Below are 21,540 nucleotides of genomic sequence, written 5' to 3' on the forward strand. Positions count from 1 at the left end.
TCCATATGAAACACGATTGGTATCTCATTCTTTTTTTAAAAATTATGCAGATCAATCAACTTGGAGATATTCGACACTAAGACCTGGACGAAACGCCGGTGATCCTAAAGTAGTAGATATGAGGGCTATTGATTAAAAACCTACTGGATGTCTTCAGCTGAAGCTTAACTTCGACGAAGAATGGATGGAACTACCAATAAGACCTCGGCAAATTCCAGTTTGTGATGAGTACAAGACTGTACGCAGTAGTCCAATACCCATTACTGCATTAAAGTATAAACACTTACAGGAATTAAAAAAAGTGATTCCTCCTGATTGTCACATCTATTATGATCATCTGCCCCATAACTAACACAAAGAACTAAATCTTAAGTATTGTGTGTGAGGAACTTCGAGCGGATGAGAATTAAAAACATTCTTATTATTAGTACTTTCGATTTAAGATTAGATAGAATAACTTAGTAATTATTGTTATTATAATAAATTAATAAATGAAGAAACTTGTTAATTTTTCCATTAAACATGTGTAGAAATAACTCCTAAGTTCTAATAAAGTAAGTGTATCTTGTACCAATATCTACTAACTTACACAGAGAACTTCCTGTATGTCATAAAACCAATTTGTGCTTTGTAAGATACTTAATAACATAAATAAAACAATACCTCAAACCCTTTTTGTTTCTATTTATAACCATTAAAAATAAAAACAGTTTTTTGGCTCTCCTGTACAATCAGTCTGAATCGAGATAGGAGGTATTGGTAGTAAGCGGACGATATATATACTTATATAGATATATAACAAACATACCTATATAGATATATAATATATTCATTCGTAGGTATCTATTAACATGGCTGGAATAATTACAACCGACAATGAGTCATTTATTGACAGCGTAGAAAAGAGACCTGCACTATATCTGAAATCGTTGAAAGAGTATTCGGATGTTAATTACCGAAAAAAAATGTGGGAGGAAGTGTGCTTGGAAAATGTATCTGGTTGGGTAGAACTGGATGAAGGACAAAAAACAAAAATTGGTAATTTCATATTTATTATCTAATATTAATTAACATTGTACAACATAACAGTTTTTTAAACCTTGTGGTATTGCCACGGGACAGACCCTTGTGGGGAAACAAAATAAGACGACAAGTACTGACGGACATTTAAACCCCCGATAACATTTCTTCCTCTATTATCATTATTGAGAGTTTCGACATTTTCTAATTTTGCGTAAAGAGTGTCTTCAAATTTAATTCCGTCTTTTATACGCACAAAATTGTGTAAATTACAGCATGCTTTTACTATAGCTACTGCAAAGTCTGTGTTTACATTTAGTGGTCTATGAAGTATGCGCCATTTATTTGCTAATATACCAAAAGTACACTCTACCATCCGGCGAGCTCTGGTATGTCTATAATTGTAAATAAGTTTGTCGTATGAAAGGTTTTTTTTGCGTATGGTCGTAATAAATTATCAGTTAATCCAAAAGCATCATCACCGACAACAAAAAAGGGAATAGTTTTCCCGTCATTGTCGTTGGGCAATTTCCTTCCACAAGGTACGTTTAAGTTATTTCCCATAAAATTTTTACCCATTTTTGAGTTTTTAAAAACAGCTGAATCACAGGAGCTTCCATACGCACCAACATCTACATATACAAATTTGTAGTCTGCATCAGTACAGGCCATTAACACGCATGAAAAATATTTTTTTGTAGTTAAAAAATAATGATCCAGAGTGTTGCGGTTGTATTATCCGAATGTGTTTCCCATCAATAGCCCCTATTACATTAGGAAAATTAGTACGCTCATAAAATTGATCTGCAATTGTGATCCAGTCTTCTTAAGACTTCTGGGGCATATAAATTGGCTGCAATATTTCCCACAGTACGTCACACGTGCTTCTTACTATTTGTCTAATGGTTGTAGCTCCTAACAGAAATTCAAATGATAGGGCATTGAAACTTGCACCGGTAGCCAGATATCTGAAAAAGCAAAACTTAATAATACATTTTAATTTATGTATGTTATAGGTGCAGAAGTTAAAAAGAAATGGCTAAATTTAAGAACATGCTTTACGAGAGAACTGAAAGCTCAACAAACTCAGTCAGGGCAAGCGGCAACCAAACGTCGAAAATATATTTACTTTGAGAAGTTACTATTTCTTAAATCCTCTTTGGCTCAGCGACCCACTGAAAGTAACATAAATGATGGTGCAGAAGATAACCCAAATATTACGGAATTAAATGAAACAGAAACACCTCGATTAGATAAGAAAACAATTAGTAGAAAAAGAACGGCAAATACAAGTACAACATTTCAGTCTTTGTTGAATATTTTAAAGGAAGATGTAGATGAGGACAAAAATTTTGCACTTTCAATAGTTCCATCCTTACAGTCTTTAACAGACAACGAAAAACTCGAGGCAAAAATCCAAATTCTCCCAAGTGTTTCAAACAATAAAAAATAAAAGAGTTAAGAGCTTACACGAAAATAGCTACTTTACACAACCTTCCGGATATTCGCACAATCAATTTTCTAACGTGCAGCGCCCACTTCAAGTATCAACTCCGAACTCAGAGTACAGCGTGCAAAGCTACTGGACGAATTACTCTGCTTCGCCGGAGAGTGATATTCTTGATTTGTAAAAATGTCAACAGTTATTAATAAAAAATTTGACACTAACTATTTGTTCTTACCTTAAAGTAACGCTTAACCTTTCTTCTGGTGCTATAGGGACCTCCATGTTGTGACACGACGTTTTATAAGTGGAGCAATTAATAAAATAATTTCATTGAAGCTTGATTCGCTCATTCGATAAAACTGAAAAAACTTATCTGGGTAAGTCTTCAGATTGCAATGTAGCGTGTGAAATTTTCCATTTTTTAATCTGTCGCTTAATATGGGATGTACACAGAACTTTCATTTTCTTTTTTCATTATCTTCCATGTACAGTAATGCACAAGCAAGTACTTTTTTGTTATACGACATGATGACACACTGAAATCTCCAATAAACTATCAACTGTATGCGCACCCAACATAACTAAATAGTTAAGTCGAGAACAAATCGCAATACCCTCACGATTCGACTAAACTGTTTGGTCGTGAATAAATCGATAGTATGCGGGAAGCCTTAGTCGAATCGGAATCTTTGCAAATCGTAATGTTCGACATCAACTGCTACTTAAATCGGTATTCTGTAAATCAAATAGAAGTACAGACAGATCGAAAACAACAATTCCGATCTCACTCGGTTTAGTATCGATGGCAACCTCGCAATTCGCTCGTGACGAGCGACAATTTGACAGTCTAACGTGGTCTAACTAACCTAAAATATTTGTTTACGTTTTTTCGGATTGGTTAATTTCATATTTACCAATTTGTTAGTGGTTTTTCACGTGCCCATAGTTATTTACCGGTAGATTTTTCAGTCGAGTACTATTGAAATGGCTACTCCAAGTAAAAAAAAGACATCTCCGGAACAATTAAACCACATGGTGGAGTTTGTTACCCAAAATAAAATTTTAGTTCATGGGAAAACAAAACCCTCAGAGGCATCCAACAAAATAGTTGAGAAGTTGTGGGACGAACTCACATTAAATTTAAATAGTATGGGTTGTGGTCCCAGTAAAAATAAACAGCAGTGGAAAAAGGTAATTAGTTAGGTCTGTTTTTATAAATCCCATATTTTAATTTTTTTTTTGTTTTTAGACATTTATTAACTGGAAAAGCCACACAAAAAAAGGCCTGGGATGCCATCCGATGCCAAAACAAAACAGGTGGGGGTGATGCAGTGCCAAAAAAGTTGACACCTGCCGAAGAAAAATTAATGGCAGCAATTTCTTACATAACAGTAACGGGAACAGATTTAGTTGAATTAGGCCTAAGTGAGGATATAATAGTGGAGAATCTTAGCCCAGCAACAAACATAGACGTATCATTGTTAGATGCCGAAGAGGATATCTTAGAAACAACTGCTACCAGCTACCATAAAGATGATACCAGTATTGTAGTACCATGAGTGATTCAAACACAAAAACAAGAACCAATGGAGTATGTGGCTCAACATACTCCATTGGTTCCACCATACTCCAACTACAATATGGAAACTTCTGTTCAAAAAAAGACCATTAAAGGTAAGCTGCACAATAACCATACAGTTTAAGTCTTCTAGAGTTAACTGTTTTTTAAAATTTAAGCAGAAAAGTTGTTGTTACAAAATATTTTTTGCTTTTCAGATAAGTCATCTAATTTACAAAGGGCAGCGGAATACTATATGACAGGTCAAAAGCAGACTGCTGAAATTTTAAATAAACTTGGATACAGCAGCTAAGTCTGAGGGTGACAATCAGTTTAGAGAGAAGCAGCTGTATTTAAAAGAATTGAAATCTTGAAGGTCTAGATATAGAAAATGATTCTTTCAATGAGCATTTTACAATGCAATTATAGATTAATATAATTTTTAATTAGTATGTATTTTTTTGTATATATTTAATTTTTTTATGTATAACAATAATTTTAAACTTTAAGGATTTCAATACCCTTAGGTCCAGTTGTTGAATCAATAGTTAACTCATGGATTAAGTAAACCATGATTAAATTTAATTCAAAGATTATTTTTTAAGAAGTTGTTCAATGCATATTAACTTTCGGATTTATTAAACCCGAGTACTGAAGCGGTGACAATGTTGCCAGTTATTAATTAACGGCTTGGAACAAATTTTATCATAAAAATTATAAAGATAAATGTGTTCTGTGGTATAAACATTGATGTTCATATTTACGTATATAAAAGTTAATGACTTTTGACGTTGTGTTTACATTTCATTTTGCACTTTGTATTTGTTGTGTTTATTTGAGATTTGTATGAGTGATTATTTTTGTGTTTTAAATTGCAAAAAATGGAAGAAAGTAATAAAAGAAAGAGAACTGCTAACTTTACGGATGATGAAGAACAAATATTAATATCTTTTGTTAAAAAATATAAACATATTCTGGAAAATAAAAAAACTGATGCAGTTACAAATTCCGAGAAACTGAAAATCTGGGGAAAAATAGCCCAAGAATATTGTAGTGTAATGGGCAGTTCAAAAACAAGTTTATGTTTAAGAACAAAATACAACAACATGAAAAAAAATGTCAAGAAAAAATTTGCATAAGAAAAAAATTATTTGAGATGTACAGGAGGAGGGCCTTCAATTAATGTGGATATTTCCAGTACAGACAACACAATTAAGGAAATGTTAGGAGACACTGTAACTGGTTTTGTTTCTATGACGCCGATTCAGACAAACACAATCCTGCTAATGATGTTGCCACAGAAGATTTTCAAGAAGAATTAATCATCGAATATGTTGGTGGTAAGTAATACAAATAATGTTACATAAACTATTTTTTTGATTGACTTCACTGATAAAACTCATCTTCAAAGTACTGTACAATATATTTTGAATTTTTGGTAATATTATATATACATTTTTTTTTAGAAACAGAACCCACAGTAAACTCAGAAGAAAGTTGTGAAAAAAGCATTAATGATTCAATGAAGATTACTTTAATGCCAGAAACCCCCACGACCAATTCAACCGATTGGTCAAAATATAATACTGTAAAACTGAAAAGGCCAAAGTCCTCAGAGTTGAGATTAAAAAATGATGAAAAAAATATTCAAAAAAAAATTTCGACTTGGGCATTATCCAAAACTGAATTAGTGGAACTGCAAAGAAAATGTTTTCTTGAAGAGCACCAACTAAAACTTCAGCATATGCAAGAAAAGCATGAATTGCATATGAATATTCAAAAGGAAGAATGGGAAATTAAAAAGAAAATACTGCTTCTAGAAAAAGAAAAACATATTTAAATAGTAATGTTGATTTTTTAGCTTATAAAAATAAATTTTTTTATATCAAATGAATGTTTTTTCTTTGGATTTCCTTCCCAAAACAATTAATGCTTTTTACACATAATGAAAAACTTGAAAATGGCAATGGGTATTTATAAATATACCAGGCATTAATTTTGGTAATTAATTTGGTAAAACCAATAAGTATACACTGAGAAATCTAATTTATTTTTTTGCTGCCTATGTGTATCACTGGATTATAATAATAGTAGTACATTGTTTGAAGTCAAAATGTAATTAGCAAAACAATTTGGATGGAAATGAAACACTTATTTTTCTTAATTTATAATGCTTTATAATACATCGTTTTATTACAAAATCTAGCACATTTAATTTTCATTTTTTACATGTATTATACTAAAAAATATAAAATACAATAGAGTTGCAAATATTTATTAAAAAATCTAAAGCATTAACAACAACTGTTGTGTAAAAACATCACTAGGAAAAAGAAACAAATTAATAAAAAAAAATGAATTTTGTTTGAAATGTAATTTTATTGCAACAACCTTGCAAAATGGTTTTGTATTATTGACAATCTATTTGTATTATTGTTTAGTCTGTCATTTTGTTCAAAGTGTACATTATTATTGGCATTTAAATTTGCTGCCAAATCTTTCTCAATAGTTTGTCGTAACTCATCTGATACATCTGGTTCAGGAACATTTGCTTCTTTTGCAATGTTATGAAGAATTGCTGTGGCAACAACAATTGCTTCTATTCTATTTCTCTTTACACGTAGCCCTAAAGCCAAGATAGGAAATCGTCTCTTCCATGTACCAAAAAATCTTTCTACGGGATTTCGTGTCCTTATTTGTGACTCGTTAAATAAATGTTCTGCAGGAGTTCGTGGTTGAGTTAAAGGGGTTATTAAATATTTTCTAATTGGATATCCGCTGTCTCCAACAATTAACGAATTTCTGTGCAGACCAGCTTCAAAATTATATCTAAGTCTGCTGTTATTAAATATTATGGAGTCATGACTAGATCCTGGCCAACGACACACAATATCCTGTATCTTCAAATTTGCATCACAGACAACCTGAATATTAAAAGAAAAGTACCCTTTACGGTTTTGAAATATCTCTGCATCATTTCCGCCTGGTGACTGAATCTTAATGTGTGTACAGTCAAGAGCTCCTATACATTGTGGAAATCTACTTAACTGATAAAATTCAAATATCTTCGAATTAATTTCCTCTTCAGTACTAGGCATTTTGATAAATACTCTGTACAAATTAGCAATTGCATCTGACACTCTATGGATTATTCTACAAGCTGTAGATTTGTCGATACCACAAAAGTCTGCCACAGTAATTATCATGCTTCCTGATGCATAAAATCGCATAGTAAGCAAAACCATTGTCTCTGGCATGACAGCATGATTTCCAAAAATTATTTGATATATTTTTTTAATTAACTATTATAAAAAGCTTACCTATTTGTAAGATGAGCTAGTCTGTCTCTTATGCGATCAACCAGCATAAAAACGGTTTTCTTTGGTAAACGGAATCTATTCAAAAACTCATTATCTGACCATTTATGAAAATGATTTTCTCTTACTCGAAAAACAGGATTTTTTCGCAGAGGAAAAATTATATTAACAACAGCTAAGAAATCTTCATCCTCTGTAATATCTCCATCATCAAAATCAAAAGACACGAAATTATAATGGTTAATTACTGTAAATCTTATCTACGACTGCAAATTTGTAGCAATAAAAACACAATATTTAAGTGATATAAATATGGTTGTTTTAATCTGGAATTGTCTACAGACAATATTTAATTTAAAAGTAGAAAGTTTACAGAAGGTTACAAATCTCTAGTTAACACCGTTAATCCTTCGTTTTTGGGCGATTAAGGTAATCTCTGGTTAACAGATGGTTAAGTGTTAAACTTGCATTGAACAACGCTATATTAAGTTTAATTGAAGATTATTTTTAATCTGAAGATAATCTCCAATTGAACAATCGGCCCTTAGTGTTTGGTTATAGGTTAATTAAAATAAAAACAACTACATATTTAATTTTTAACTCCCCAGTAATTAACATTTTACTGTTTAACTAGTCTGCAACTTTAGTAGTCTTTGTGTTGTGGCTGTATCGGGTCTTGTTTCTAATGAATAGATATGTCATTATTGGTTGTAAACTAGCTTTATAAATTCTTGACTTCATCTAAGTGTTAATATGTAGGTTTCGCTATAGTGTTATTAAAACATCCAGCGTCTATTTGCTTTTTGTACTTGATTTCTCACTTCTTTGTCCAGGTCTCCATAGCTTGACACTGTAATTCAAAGGTATTTTGTTTCCATTACTTGTTCAATACTAATATCATCAGTTTCTATTTTACATCTGATTGGTTCTTGACTGATTACTATTGCTTTAGTTTTCTGAGATGAAATTGTCATATTGAATTATCTTGCTTTTATGTTGAATCTGTAGACTAATCTTTGCAGACTATCTTCATCTTGGACTATCAATATTATGTCACCTAGGAGCATTTTTTACTCCTTTGTTTCCTGTTCTCTGTCCTCTTCCTTTGTTGACGATTTTGAATATTTCATCCATGATTAAATTGAAGAGCATAGGACTCCATGAGTCTTCCTGACTTATTCCGCTGCCTATGTCTAGGATCTGTAAGTTGTTCATCTATTATGACTTCCTTTTGTTGTTTTGGTAGATGTTTCTAGTGAGTCTTTGCTAGTATACAGAAGACGGTTTACATTTTTGAGTCTTACTCTGTGAAAGTCAATCAGACATAGAAATGCTGGTTTATTATACTCTAGTGATTTCTCAGTAATTTGTTTTATGACGAATATTGCATCTGTACACTCTTCCAGTATGAAAACTCTGTTGTTCATCTACTAAACTTATCCTCTGATTCATTAGTTCTTGTAGAATTCTAGTTGTAAGTTTTAGGGTAAAATTAAACAAGTTGATAACTCTGTAGTTTTTTGGCTGTTTTTTGAATAGTAGAATTAGTTTGCTCGTTCTCCATTCTTCTGGTATTTTATTGTTTTATGATTTTGTTAACTATTGTTCTGTCATTGCTGCTCCATACTGTTTCAGTAATTACTTTGGTATTCTGTCCTTACCTGCAGCTGTTCAGGTGTTTTTCAAACTTTCTGTGTACTATATTAACAGCTTCATTTGTTGTAATTTCTGGTGTTTCCGGTTCTAGCGTCATTTGTTCTTTCTCTGCATAGAGCTTTTTTAGATAGTCAATCGATGTATCTTTTGCTATGTGTTTTCATTCTATTAGTTCCTTTTACCCTCTGTTCTTTAACCTCTTATAAAGTGCCATATTTCCTTTTGCAGACCATATAAATCATGTTCCATTTCTTTCGAAAAACTTTCCCAGTGATCATTTTTTATTCTTCTTACAAGTGAATTTGTTTCATTTCTTATTGCCTTATAATTATTGTATACCTCTTGTGCCTTAGTGGACATGTATTTTAGGTGATCTTTTTTCTTTTCTTTCCATATTTCCTTCACTTCTATACAAAACCTTGGAGTTCTTCGCCTTGGAAGCGATTTAGTTTGAGGTGAGTTTTGCCCTATATCTGGCAGCTAAATGTTTGTTTATTGCAATTTATAATGTATCAAATGGTTTTCTGTAAATAAAAGAATGTTTAATGTTGTGTTGTTTATTCATTTTTCAATAATATCTAGGATTTAACGTTATATATTAATTAAAATAATTTCTTATTAATTGGTTTCGAATTCTGCGGCCAGCATCCAATCTATCATCTAGTGGCACTGTAACAAAAATAAAATTTTAATGTGTCCACAATTTTTCTATCTATACATTTTGGTAGATTATTTTCAGTGTTTCAAATGATTATTGAAAAAGATATGTAAGACTTTATTATGCTAGGTCACTGCTTACTAGTTTAAATAAAATACAAATAGACTTACAATTATTTTCTGGTACATTTTGCTCCATGTCATTTATAATCTGATCTTCTTCTGGTTCAATATTGTGAGCAACAAGAATATTGTGTAATACACAGCAAGCATTTATTATTTCAGCAGCTTTAACAGGACTGTAGTGTAGAACTCTATGTTTTAACAGACAACGAAATCTCATTTTTAATACTCCATTGCACCGTTCAATACAGTTTCTTACTGAACTATGTGCAACAGTATATCGTCCTTCTGGAGTATTTTGTTGGGCACCTTCTATTGGTGTTAGTAACCATGGCTGTAAAGGATAGCCAGAATCACATAGAAATTTAATGTGTAATATATTTAAGGCAACTGAACCAACCAACCTAATAACCAGAATCCTCGTTCTCCATCATCATATGTTTGTTCCATATGATGAAAAATATTAGACATGGTCCATATAGCGGAGTCATGCGTGGATCCAGGATATCTTGAATTACAATTTAAAATTTTCAAGTTGCTAGTGAAAGTTTAAAGTTAAAGTTTAAAACATACCAGTTGGCAATTTATACTGTGATATCCCTTTCTGATGAGGTATGCAATACCTGGATGTACAGGGTGATCTAGAGGAGGTGCAACAATTGCAATGTGTGTGCAATCAATGCACCCTACTACTCCCGGGAAGTTAAATTTATTCATAAATCTAAAATTTTAAGCACATTTTAAAAAAGCCAGATTAATAGGTTCAAAATTATTTACCCTTGTATTAAGAAACGTTTTTCTTCTATCGTACTGGGAAACTTTATGTATCGCCGACCAATGTGATTCGACAGTATTTCACTTACACTCTTTATGCACCGACTAACCATTGGCTGGCTCATACCCAACAAAAAGTCTTGGCCAACAGCTTTTTGATAATCTCCTTGGGCATAAAAATGTAAAGCGCATAAAACCTGAAAATACCTTATTTAAAATTATGAAACTATGTATTTTAGTGTGTTTTTAAATTTATTTGAGATTGATTTACCTTCAAATAATTTGGCACAGCTGTTATTCTGATCTGTCCAGCCAAAAAAGGTTCTATTTCATTAATAAGGTCCATGTCTATTTCCTTTGGTAGACGGTACAGACCTTTAAATATTTGTTCAGGGATTTCAAAGGGATTACTTGCATCCCTAAGGGTGCGCCTCTGAAGGTTGAATATTTGGCTAAAAAGACAGAAAACAGTTACCTACATAAGAAACTAAGTATAAAAAGAATTTGAACAAAACGATTATATATATTACATTTTGTAGCGCGTTAAATGTGCTACTTACCTTTGCAATTCTTCCCCAATTTCAATTCCAAGATCGATGCCGAAATTTAATTGTAAAGCCATATCAAAAGTTCTTAATAATGATTGTTTTTAATAGATTTGACTTTGACATAAACATCAAAACAAAATAAACTAAAATGCGCTTGCGTCAAGCACAATTCCGATATCGGAATCTCATTTCGACAGGGTGAATGCTGTCGAAGTCATTTCTATTTACTATTACGATTGTAGAGATTCGAAAGCAGTTATGGAATACCGATTTTTACTATTTCTATTCGACTGGGCAACTTCTATTCGATTTCCCTGACTTCTATCATCGAAATGAGTTACAGAATAGGCATGATTTACGTAACAAGCAATGTTTAAAGCATTGAATTTTCAAGGAAAATCTCAGAGGCAAATGTTTAGCAACTCTTATTTTTTACTCGTCTTTCTCTACCAGTTCAAGTTATTTTTTTTTTGTAAATAATACAATTAATTGTTATAGAAACGTGTGTTATTATTTAAAGACTAATATTTGAAAAAAGAGTTTTGGTTATTTTTTTAACAAGAAATGTGTGCTTACTAATAACGCTTTGACAAAATCTTTTAAATATTCTACATACTTCAGTTTATTATATAGTTGATAGCGGTAATGATTTTATAATAATAATATAAAACCAAAATATATTATTTCAGTCATAAACAGGTGTACCTATAAAAGATAGTTACCTAAATGCAAATTTTTTTACAGATGATTATCAATCAAGATCGACGTAGGAAAACACGGGCAGCTGAAATATTAGGATTGGCTTTGAAACTAGATGAAAACATTCCTTATGCCTGCACAAGTCAGTCTACTACTAGTGTTATTACAGTCGTAATAACTGTAGTGTTATACAGAGCCCACAGGATCACCATCTAAAAACCTGAGCATCGAAACCAAACGACGGCATCGAACCACAGTGTACTGTTGCCAGATGGAAGTTCCTACATTTCGGAGACAAATGAAAATATTACTCCTCCTATTAGTACAAGCCAACAAGTTGGTAGTCTTGCCTTGTCTGAAAATCAAGAAAGTAATCGTTCTTATCGAAATGTGTTCTCCTCCAACAATTTAGAAGACTCCCACTCCCACTCCTACAGTTAAACTAGAAACTTCATACTGAAAACTTAACAGGTTGACTGCATTACCGGTCCCCTGGGACCGGTGTTCGTTATTATTAAAGTGTGAAAACTACAAACTTTTAAAAATTGCAAAAGGCATATCTTCGTTAACATTCGTTTGTTTTAAATGCTAAAAACAGCATTATACTTGTCTTAAGATTCTAAACATTTCTAAAAGAAAACAATGTACCGGGCTTTGGGGGCTGTCCTGCGGCACCGGTGCATATTTATATATCTGCATGTTTGCGCAGTCAATCGACATTTAGTATCGTTTGTATTTCAATAGAAGGTGTGTTTACGTCCGTGTTTTAAGTGGTTTTACTAGTCTAAAAATGTCATCTCGCGTTAAAAAGATGTTGTTTTTAGCTCAAACAGCTGATACAAGCAAAACAAAAACTGTAGAGTGTAACGAACCGATTACTTAAGTTGAAAACAAAAAATATGACGAAGACAACCCAAGTATTGTAAATTCGCGCCAAAGTCCAACTGATTTAAGAGACCATGTGCTCGCAGAGTTGCCAAATAGTGACAGTGAAAATGAACGGGACGATCCTTTTGATTCAGACGATTCTGTAATCGACAAAAACTATGTTCGTTCTTCAGATGAATCGTAAAATGATGTAATTGAGAGTGATTTATTCGACGATGATAATGAGACAAAAATTGATAACGAAAAAATGTCAGAATCTGAAAATTATGATGAAAACGAGTGGCATGATATAGGTGAGAGTGACAATGAAACTGGTGAGTTAAATCAATATCAAGATATGCCTATATTAAATTTTAACGTTAACGAAATAAAAATCCTATAGACGCTTACAAGTTATTTGTAACCGATGATCTTTTACATAATATTGTCACTGAAACAAATAGATTTTTTCGGGAAATGTTGTTAAATATACATCGATCAAAATCACGTATACGTTACTGGGTTGACTGCGATATAGCCGAACTGAAACGTTTTTTTTTTTCTTCAATATGTTTAGTTATGGGATTAGTTGATGGTCCCGCAATAAATTTATATTGGTGGAAAGATCTCATAATCAGGAATGAGTTTATTACGACTACCATGAGACGAGGCAGGTTCATATACAATAATACAACGAAAAAGTCTAAATGTTGGTTTGATTTGTAGTTAAGAATGCAAAAATAAATGCAATGATAAAATAAATTTAGAACAAAGGACAAAAATATTTTCTGGGTACTACCAATTGGCAACTAAAGACATGAAACTATATCTTTTTAAGAGTACGAGTTTTAAGAAACCAGCAAGGCCAAAAAAGATGCTGTTCGTAAAGTCTATCTCAATGTTTATCGTCTTGAATTTTACCTCATTATTGTCTTATCTCCATCTAGGTATTTTATGACAGGGCATCAGAGGCGGACTCCAAGTAAAAATAATAATATAGCAATTTCTTTTCGAGGCATCTATTTTATTGTAAAGAAAATTACATTTATTTACTAGTAATTTAAAACTTATATTCAATACTGAGTGATAACAATAAGATATTTAAACTACACTGTAAAAGTTAAAAATTAATGATTATTAAATATCTATGTTGTATTCATGGATGTTATCACAGATAACTAACTTGACTGATATATCTATTAACAACTAACCTACCTTTATAATTAATTTTCATTAACTAAAAAAGATAACCTTCCCTTGTTTTTCTCAGATACATCTCAATAAGATATAATAATACATGAACAATAGAATATAATTAAAAAAGAAAATCAAAATAATAATTCCCTATACTGGGATTTAATTTCCATCGTTTTTACCAATGAACCTTAACGACATAAAGATTCATAAGAACTACTTGAATTTGTCAGCGCATGCGTTCTGGCTAAAACAGAACCTCACTTTTAAACTTTCTAACAATCAAAAATTTAGTTATTGCCGACAATTCAAAGAATTACCTCCTTTTAAATGTAGTTACATTGGGTTTTCGATTAACCTTGGGTAAACCTTTGCGTTTTAAGTTCAAAGCTACCATACATTTCAAACCTTAAAAAAACTTTTTTTGCACATAGTAACAAAAAACACCATTATGTTACTAGCAGAGTTTTTTAATATTCTAACTCTACAATTCTAAGTTACGGTAAGATCAATAATGTTTTTAATAGATAATATATGGTAGCTAATTATAATTTATTATCTTTCAGCCCTGAAGAAGCCAAATTAATTCTCTTTGGCGGAAACGTTCGGCGAAACAATTGATACTCATTAGAGTCTTTCTTGCATATTTCCCCAATATTTAAGAGTTTATTATATATATATATATATATATATATATATATATATATATATATATATATATATATATATATATATATATATATATATATATATATATATATATATATATATATATATATATATATATATATATATATATATATATATATATATATGCCAGATCCAACGTACATTCGCTAATTCGGTACTCTGATGGAGAAGTTGAACTATCCATAATAAATGAAATCAGGATACTGAGTTAGACATATGTTTTGTATTGCAGGTGTGGTTAGCAAAGAGGTCCTGTGTTTTATTGTAGGTGTTTTCGGCACATAGCTTCTGTTTTGCGAAATTGTTGTTTGCGCTTGCGTAACTAGTGTTGTTGTTGGTATGTAAGAGGGAGCTGCTTTTTGCCCATATATAATGCTCATTGCCTTTTTATCATCATCACCAAAACTTGTTACATCTTGTTGATACCAATCATACATACGAATCAATATTACTATGTTCCAGTCCGAGGGAATGATCAATTTCATGCATTAGGACAGCAAAAAAATTGGCTTTACCATCTGGAGCTCTGCCATTTCCTACATACCATGGTTCATTAGCATCAAGATGAATTTCGGTACACTCACCGTTTGCGCTGGGGTAGTATGCGTGGGCCAATATTTTTCCAGGACCATCGAAATTAAATGAACATTTAGAGTTTCCTTGACAACTTGCTCGAAAATTAGGATTATCTGGTACCACAGTTATAGTAATATCCGGCTTTGGAGAAGGTATTATTACTTGTTTAAACTTTAAATTAGATATTTTCTCCCATCTAGCGAAAGTTTCTGCAGCAAGATTTATATAATCGGGATTACTAATAGCTTTAGGGAAATACCAGCGTAAATTGGTTTTATTCCACTTCGAATGAATTGCACAGTTATTGTCACCAACAGAATATAGAGGCTCATTCATCATCATATTCATAGTATCATTATTTAATATTCCGGTCACCGGAAGATTGTATCTTTCTTGACATTCAACTAAGGCCATATCTATACTAAAAATAGCATTACTTGATGTCTTTAGATATCTGAAACGTTTAAGAAAAGAACTAGCATACTCCAGAGTGCTATTCTCTGCCCATACAGATACATAGAGCAACAATAAGACATGTAAACAGACAAGCATCTCGATTTATACTAATCTCCAAAAATTGTTAATACAGTTATTTATACAAAAATCCAAACACACATCTTCTGACTCAAGAAGTTTTTGTGTAATATTAACCCTATTTTTATAAAGTATTCATTATATGGATAAAATTATTAATCAAAGAATTGGAATTATATATAGAAATATATTAAATAAATAAATATGGAAAATAGTGTGTGTTTGTTAGCAAACCGGATGAAGCCAAAACGATAACGTAGCCTCGCATAGTTAAAAGTACGTAAACATGTTGTAATAACAAAATTTATGTTAATCATTCGAAAACCAGTAGACCGGAAATACAGCCGCAGATGCTACATTTTGTAAAATGTATGATGATAGCGGTAACCACATTCGCAAGTTTGTAAATGCTTTATCGCATAACGGGAATTATTTGAAGGAAAACAAAAATATAAAAGTGTTCAGGGAAATTCCTAGAACACTACACTACGCGTCGCTTATCTTTGAAACGGATCTATCGATGTAACCGTATGCGCATTAGGTTGACGCAACTTGGGCTCGCGTGAGGTGATGTGCGGTTCGGTCCTTTAAAAGACCGAGGAGGGCATTCGTTTGTCACAGTTCGCAGTTTTATGCATACACTACAAAAATATAATAAGTTGTTCAGTGTTCAGTTCAGTGCAAAACATATCTGATAAAGGTAAGCGTTTTTCCTTTTTTTTATGTTTTTATTAGAGAGTTATCAAGTGACGAAGTGAGAATACGGTAACGTTATTTTGAAAACGGAGTTATCAAAATAACGTTATAACGTCAACGGAGTATGCGCAGTATGAAAATTGAATAACGTAAATGATTTTAACGTTTACGGGCTCCGTTACCGTACGCCGAATAGCGGGTTTGATATACGGTAACGTTAGCAGCGAATCGCACAAATTCGTCAAGACTCGGGATTCGGCGGAGATTGAAGTTCCTGTTCTGTAATCGTATTTTCTTGGTTCTGTGCATTTGTGCATTAGTTAACACGTGTTTTCTGTTTTCTTGTTTTGGTTAAGCATCTGCGAGACAAATAAAACATTTTATTATATTTCATTATATTTATCAATCATTATGAACACGGAAATAGTGAAAAAGACAAAAAGGCTGCGTTTTACAAGCACGGATGACCTTTTATTATTAAAAGAAGTGCAAGGAATTAACCCTTATTTTAACCATGAAAGATGGGGAGACATTCAAGAGTCTGTTCGAACACAAACAGGAAAGAATTTCACAATAAGATAACTAAGGGAACATGTGGATAATTTAATTAATATCTGGCTGAAAAAAGAAAAAATACTTAAGGCAAAGTATGTAATATATAATATCTAAATTCTATCTAGAGTTATTTTACTTCCATAAAATCACTTTTTACCTGTAGGAATTTTATTACTAAAATTGTAATTTTTAGATCTGGTGTTGAGGAAACCCAAAGAGAAATGGATTTTCTGTTGCAAGAGATAGCTGATTTAATTAAAGAAGCAAGGTTAAGAAAAGATGCCAAAGCAAAGCAAAAAAGTACTTTTCAACATGGAAAAGAAGCCATAGATATGTGGGCTAATACTCTAGAGAATGAAACTATGCCAGTACAAAACTTAAAAATTGATAATGATCATGATTGTAAGTAAATAGATCCATACTAAATAATAAAAGTGTATCCAAATCAATTTTGTAGTAGTATATTTGGAATTTTTAATAGATATACTTTTGGTATTACTTAGTGTTTCTAAATTTATTATTACTTTCTTATTTTTGGTATTACTTAGTGTTTCTAAATTTATTATTACTTTCTTATTTTTGATGTAATTTTACTGCTCATTATATATATATATATATATATATATATATATATATATATATATATATATATATATATATGTATATATATATATATATATATATATATATATATATATATATATATATATATATATATATATAAGCGGGGATCCTACAGCTTCTGCCGCTTCCCGCATTTCGATCATCATCTTTTTCTATCTCTCCAGGTGTCTTCATCAATGGCTCTGTCTTTCATGGTTGCCATAACACCTTGTATCCAAGACTTGGCTGGTCTTCCTCGTTTCCTTCTATTACTTGGATTGTATTCCATAGCTCTTTTTGGCCATCTGTTGTCGTCCATCCTCTGTACGTGTCCATACCATATTAATTGTCTAGTTTCTATTCTTTCAGAAGTTGTATATACTCTATCTGTTGTAACGATGCTATGATCGTTTAACAGTTCGAACCGTGGGAGTGTCAATATTTGCGCATCCACTTCTACAACCTGACGGTGTAGTGGGATTCAAACGGCTATTTAAGGCGTGTGAATAGCGGAATTAGACAGTCTTGTAGCTAGCGCTCTAGGCTCCCTGACTCGCCGGTGTAGTGAACCAGCGGGCCATTCTGGACAGAGATAGTTCCGTATTGAGGATCATACTCTGTCCCTAACCAAGCGGAACCCATCGGTATTGCGTAGTGAGCATTACCGTGGATCTGCACAGAACCAACCGGGACAGAGATTTCCGTATTGAGGATCATACTCTGTCCTTAGCCAAGCGGAACCCGTCGGCATTGTGTATTGAACATTGCCGCGGGTCTGCACAGCTAAATATTTTGTTTGCGAGCATATTCGGAGCTTTCGCTGAATTGAAGCGAAAGCGAGTATATTAGTAGTACTAATTAGTTTCTTTTCTTTTATAGACGTTTGCCGGGGAACTCATTCATCGCGGGACCCAGACGGAAACGTAGAATTCATTTTATTTTTGTTTTATAAGTATACAACGTAGAATTCCTTTTTTTTTAGTTTTTATTTATTGTATATATATACTTAATAGATTTATTTTTATTTCAAACCTGTGTTTTACTGAGTCTGTTGCCCCGAAAGAGCTACCCATCACATTTTCTTCTAATTTCAGAATTAGGTATACGTTCTACTCTTGATATACGGCAAGCTCTTCTCAGGTAGTCCATTTCAACCGTGTCAACTTTTTTCTTTCCTTTTACTGTCATTTGCCAACATTCTGCTCCATATGTAAGAATGGGCTCTACAATTACTTTGTAGATAGTCATTTTAGTTCTCATGGTAGCTTTGTTGGACCAAAGTATCGAATTCAGAATTTAAACACTCTTCCTGCTTTATTGCACTCTATAGTCTATATCTCGTTCCGTTGTTCCTTTACTGCAGATAATACTTCCCAAATATTTGTATTCGTAGCACCTTTTCATTTGTCTAATTTCCAAATCCGGGTCTTCGTCTTCACTGCCTATTCGCATATATTCTGTTTTAGACATATTCATACTCATCCCCCATTTTTCGTATTCATCTTTGAGCTTTCTAAGCTTATAATCTGCATCTTCTTCACAACTTGCAATTAGTACTTGATCATCTGCAAATAACAGCGTTTTCAGATAATGGTTGTTAAGCTTCAACCCCATTCCCGCACATTTTTGTCTCCACTGGAGCAGTGCTTCTTGGATATATATTTTGAATAGGGTGGGGGAAAGACAACATCCTTGTCTCAAGCCTTTCGTTACTGTAAATACCCTTGAGAAAGTATTTCCTGTTTTTACAGTGCTTTGAGGACATTTATAGATGTTCAGTATTGCTTTTAGATATGTTTTACTAAGGTCCGTTTTCGTCAAGACACTAAATAAGAGTTTTAAAGGCCTTCTCCAGATCTATAAATACCAGATGCGTAGGGAGGTTTCGAGCTGTTTATACAAAGTATATTATACAAAGACTATTAAATTTTTTAGATTACACTGTGCCTCATGATACAATTGATATGTCAGATGGAATACAGGAGAATCTGCAATCTTTGGAAGTTTTTTCCTCTTTTAGTAGAAGCGATGAGTTTGAACTGCTGCACCAGAGAGAGGAGAATGATGCAAAACATCCATTAAGAACACCCAAAAAGAGGAACATTGATGAAGCAAGCGCAATTTCAAACAAAAACACAACCACACCAGTAAATAGAGTACTAGGTAAAAACATATAGGATACAAAGTGTATTGTATTTAACTTTGTGTCTTTTATTTTAGGTCCTAGGCAGTATAAGAAACAAAAAACAAACTCTAAAAGTGGGGCTATTACTGTGTGGGGGGAGTTACTTAAAAGAAAGGCTCAAAATAAGGAACAGAGAAAATTAAGAGAAGTGAATCTAGAGGAAAGAAAAATTGCCTTAGAACAGAGAAAAATGGATCTGGAAGAAAGAAAAGTAGCACTGAAAGCAAAAATGTGGGAACAGCAGGAAAAGAGATTTGAATTAGTGAACGTAAGCAAATTTTAAGTCTTGTTGAGAACCAACAAAAGTTGTTTACAATTTTATTAGAACGGCCAAACTGTAGCAGCTTCAAATGAGTTTTTATTTTTGTTATATTTATAGGTCAATTATGTTTATATTAGATTAGTATAAAAATAATTTTAAGTAAATAAATAAGTCTTTTAATTAGGTTTATGACTTTTTAATTCATCATTCAGTTAAAAAACATGTTTACAATCTCATTCTAAAAAAGTTAATATTTAGTCACTGATAAACAGCAAATTAATTAATTGATATTTCAATGCAGATATCCATTTTACTTAAATAAAAAACTGTTAAAAAAATGTTGAATTCATTTTGGAACAGACAATCCACTAGTCTGTTGAAGAAGTAATATCTAAAAAAAAATGTTATTCAGAAGGTTAATTTACACAAGTTTGGCAATTAATGGGTTAATACAATTGGAAAAGAAATAACCACTTAGCAAAAAAGGTGTTGACAATCTCACTATATGCTAAAATTCACAAAATTATATAATACAAAACAGTTCAACATTAATAAAGTAAAAATTAACTAACAATATAATAAAATTAGTGCCCTAAATATGTGTCTAAATTTGGAGGAATTACATTAACCCTACACTGCTCAATGATGCAAAAATGCACCAACTGTTTGTGACTAATTTTGTCCCATAACTCCACTTAGAGTAAATATTTTGTGCTCCGTTGCGTGGTGATTCATTCAAGCGGCGTACCTTAACATAAATATATACATACTGATCGTATAATCTAACCATACTTTATACTGTGGCGCCAGATATTGACTGCTAGTTTGTGTCCGTTGAATGTGATATTTGACTACTGTTTTCACTTATAAAAATTAAAAAGGTATGTATGATTTAATTACTGTTAGTTTATTGGTTTATTTTTCAAAAATACACACTATATTTGTTATGATCGGTTGAAATGGTTTTTTATTTATGCCTATTTTTTAAATGATTCATATTTGACTCTCGCGCATATAACAGATGTTTTTTTTATCTTTCAGATGCCTTTGATGTATACCGAGGGTGAAAAACGAATTACACTGGATGATTTAAATGACGAAGAAATTCAGGAATTTATATCAAATATACCAAGTGGTAGTGAGGATGAATTGGAAAAAGTCAGCGATGAAGATGAAGAACCAAATAACATTCCAAAGCCAGTTACAAATGAGATGTTAGAAAATTAATAAACGAAACTAATGTTGATGAAATATTTGTTTCTGTTACTGACACAGATGGTAATTTGCAAGGGAATTCTTCTGATAATAACCAAGACAGGGGCGAACTTAGCGAAAATGAAAACCATGAACCTATACAGAATGAAAAAAATAACGTTTTAAAAATTAAGCAGCTAGTATGGAAAAATAAAAAAATTTATTAAAAATTGTTAAAAATTATTAAAAATTGGTCAAGTGCCATCTAATTTCAAAGGAAATGATAATATTCCCAATGTCTTAAAGGAATTGAAGACTCCATATGAGTTTTTTAAATATTTTTTCGATGACACAATTATGCAAAAAATTGTAGATGAGACTATCC

General features: G+C 32.1%; 2 protein-coding genes across 2 annotated transcripts; one reads left to right on the forward strand and one right to left on the reverse strand.

Annotated features, from left to right (window-relative positions):
- Positions 1-14,979: 14,979 nt before the first annotated feature.
- LOC140450777 (matrix metalloproteinase-24-like) lies at positions 14,980-15,540 on the reverse strand. Its single transcript, XM_072544449.1, has one exon. The coding sequence runs from the start codon at positions 15,538-15,540 to the stop codon at positions 14,980-14,982; it is 561 nt and encodes a 186-aa protein (XP_072400550.1).
- Positions 15,541-16,739: 1,199 nt separating this feature from the next.
- On the forward strand, positions 16,740-21,188 carry LOC140450778 (uncharacterized). Its single transcript, XM_072544450.1, has 4 exons — positions 16,740-17,313; positions 19,450-19,677; positions 19,735-19,967; positions 21,003-21,188. The coding sequence occupies exons 1-4, from the start codon at positions 17,133-17,135 to the stop codon at positions 21,186-21,188; spliced, it is 828 nt and encodes a 275-aa protein (XP_072400551.1). The 5' UTR covers positions 16,740-17,132.
- Positions 21,189-21,540: the final 352 nt, after the last annotated feature.

Source organism: Diabrotica undecimpunctata, chromosome 9, assembly GCF_040954645.1.
Source record: "Diabrotica undecimpunctata isolate CICGRU chromosome 9, icDiaUnde3, whole genome shotgun sequence".
Taxonomy (NCBI): Eukaryota; Metazoa; Arthropoda; class Insecta; order Coleoptera; family Chrysomelidae; genus Diabrotica; species Diabrotica undecimpunctata.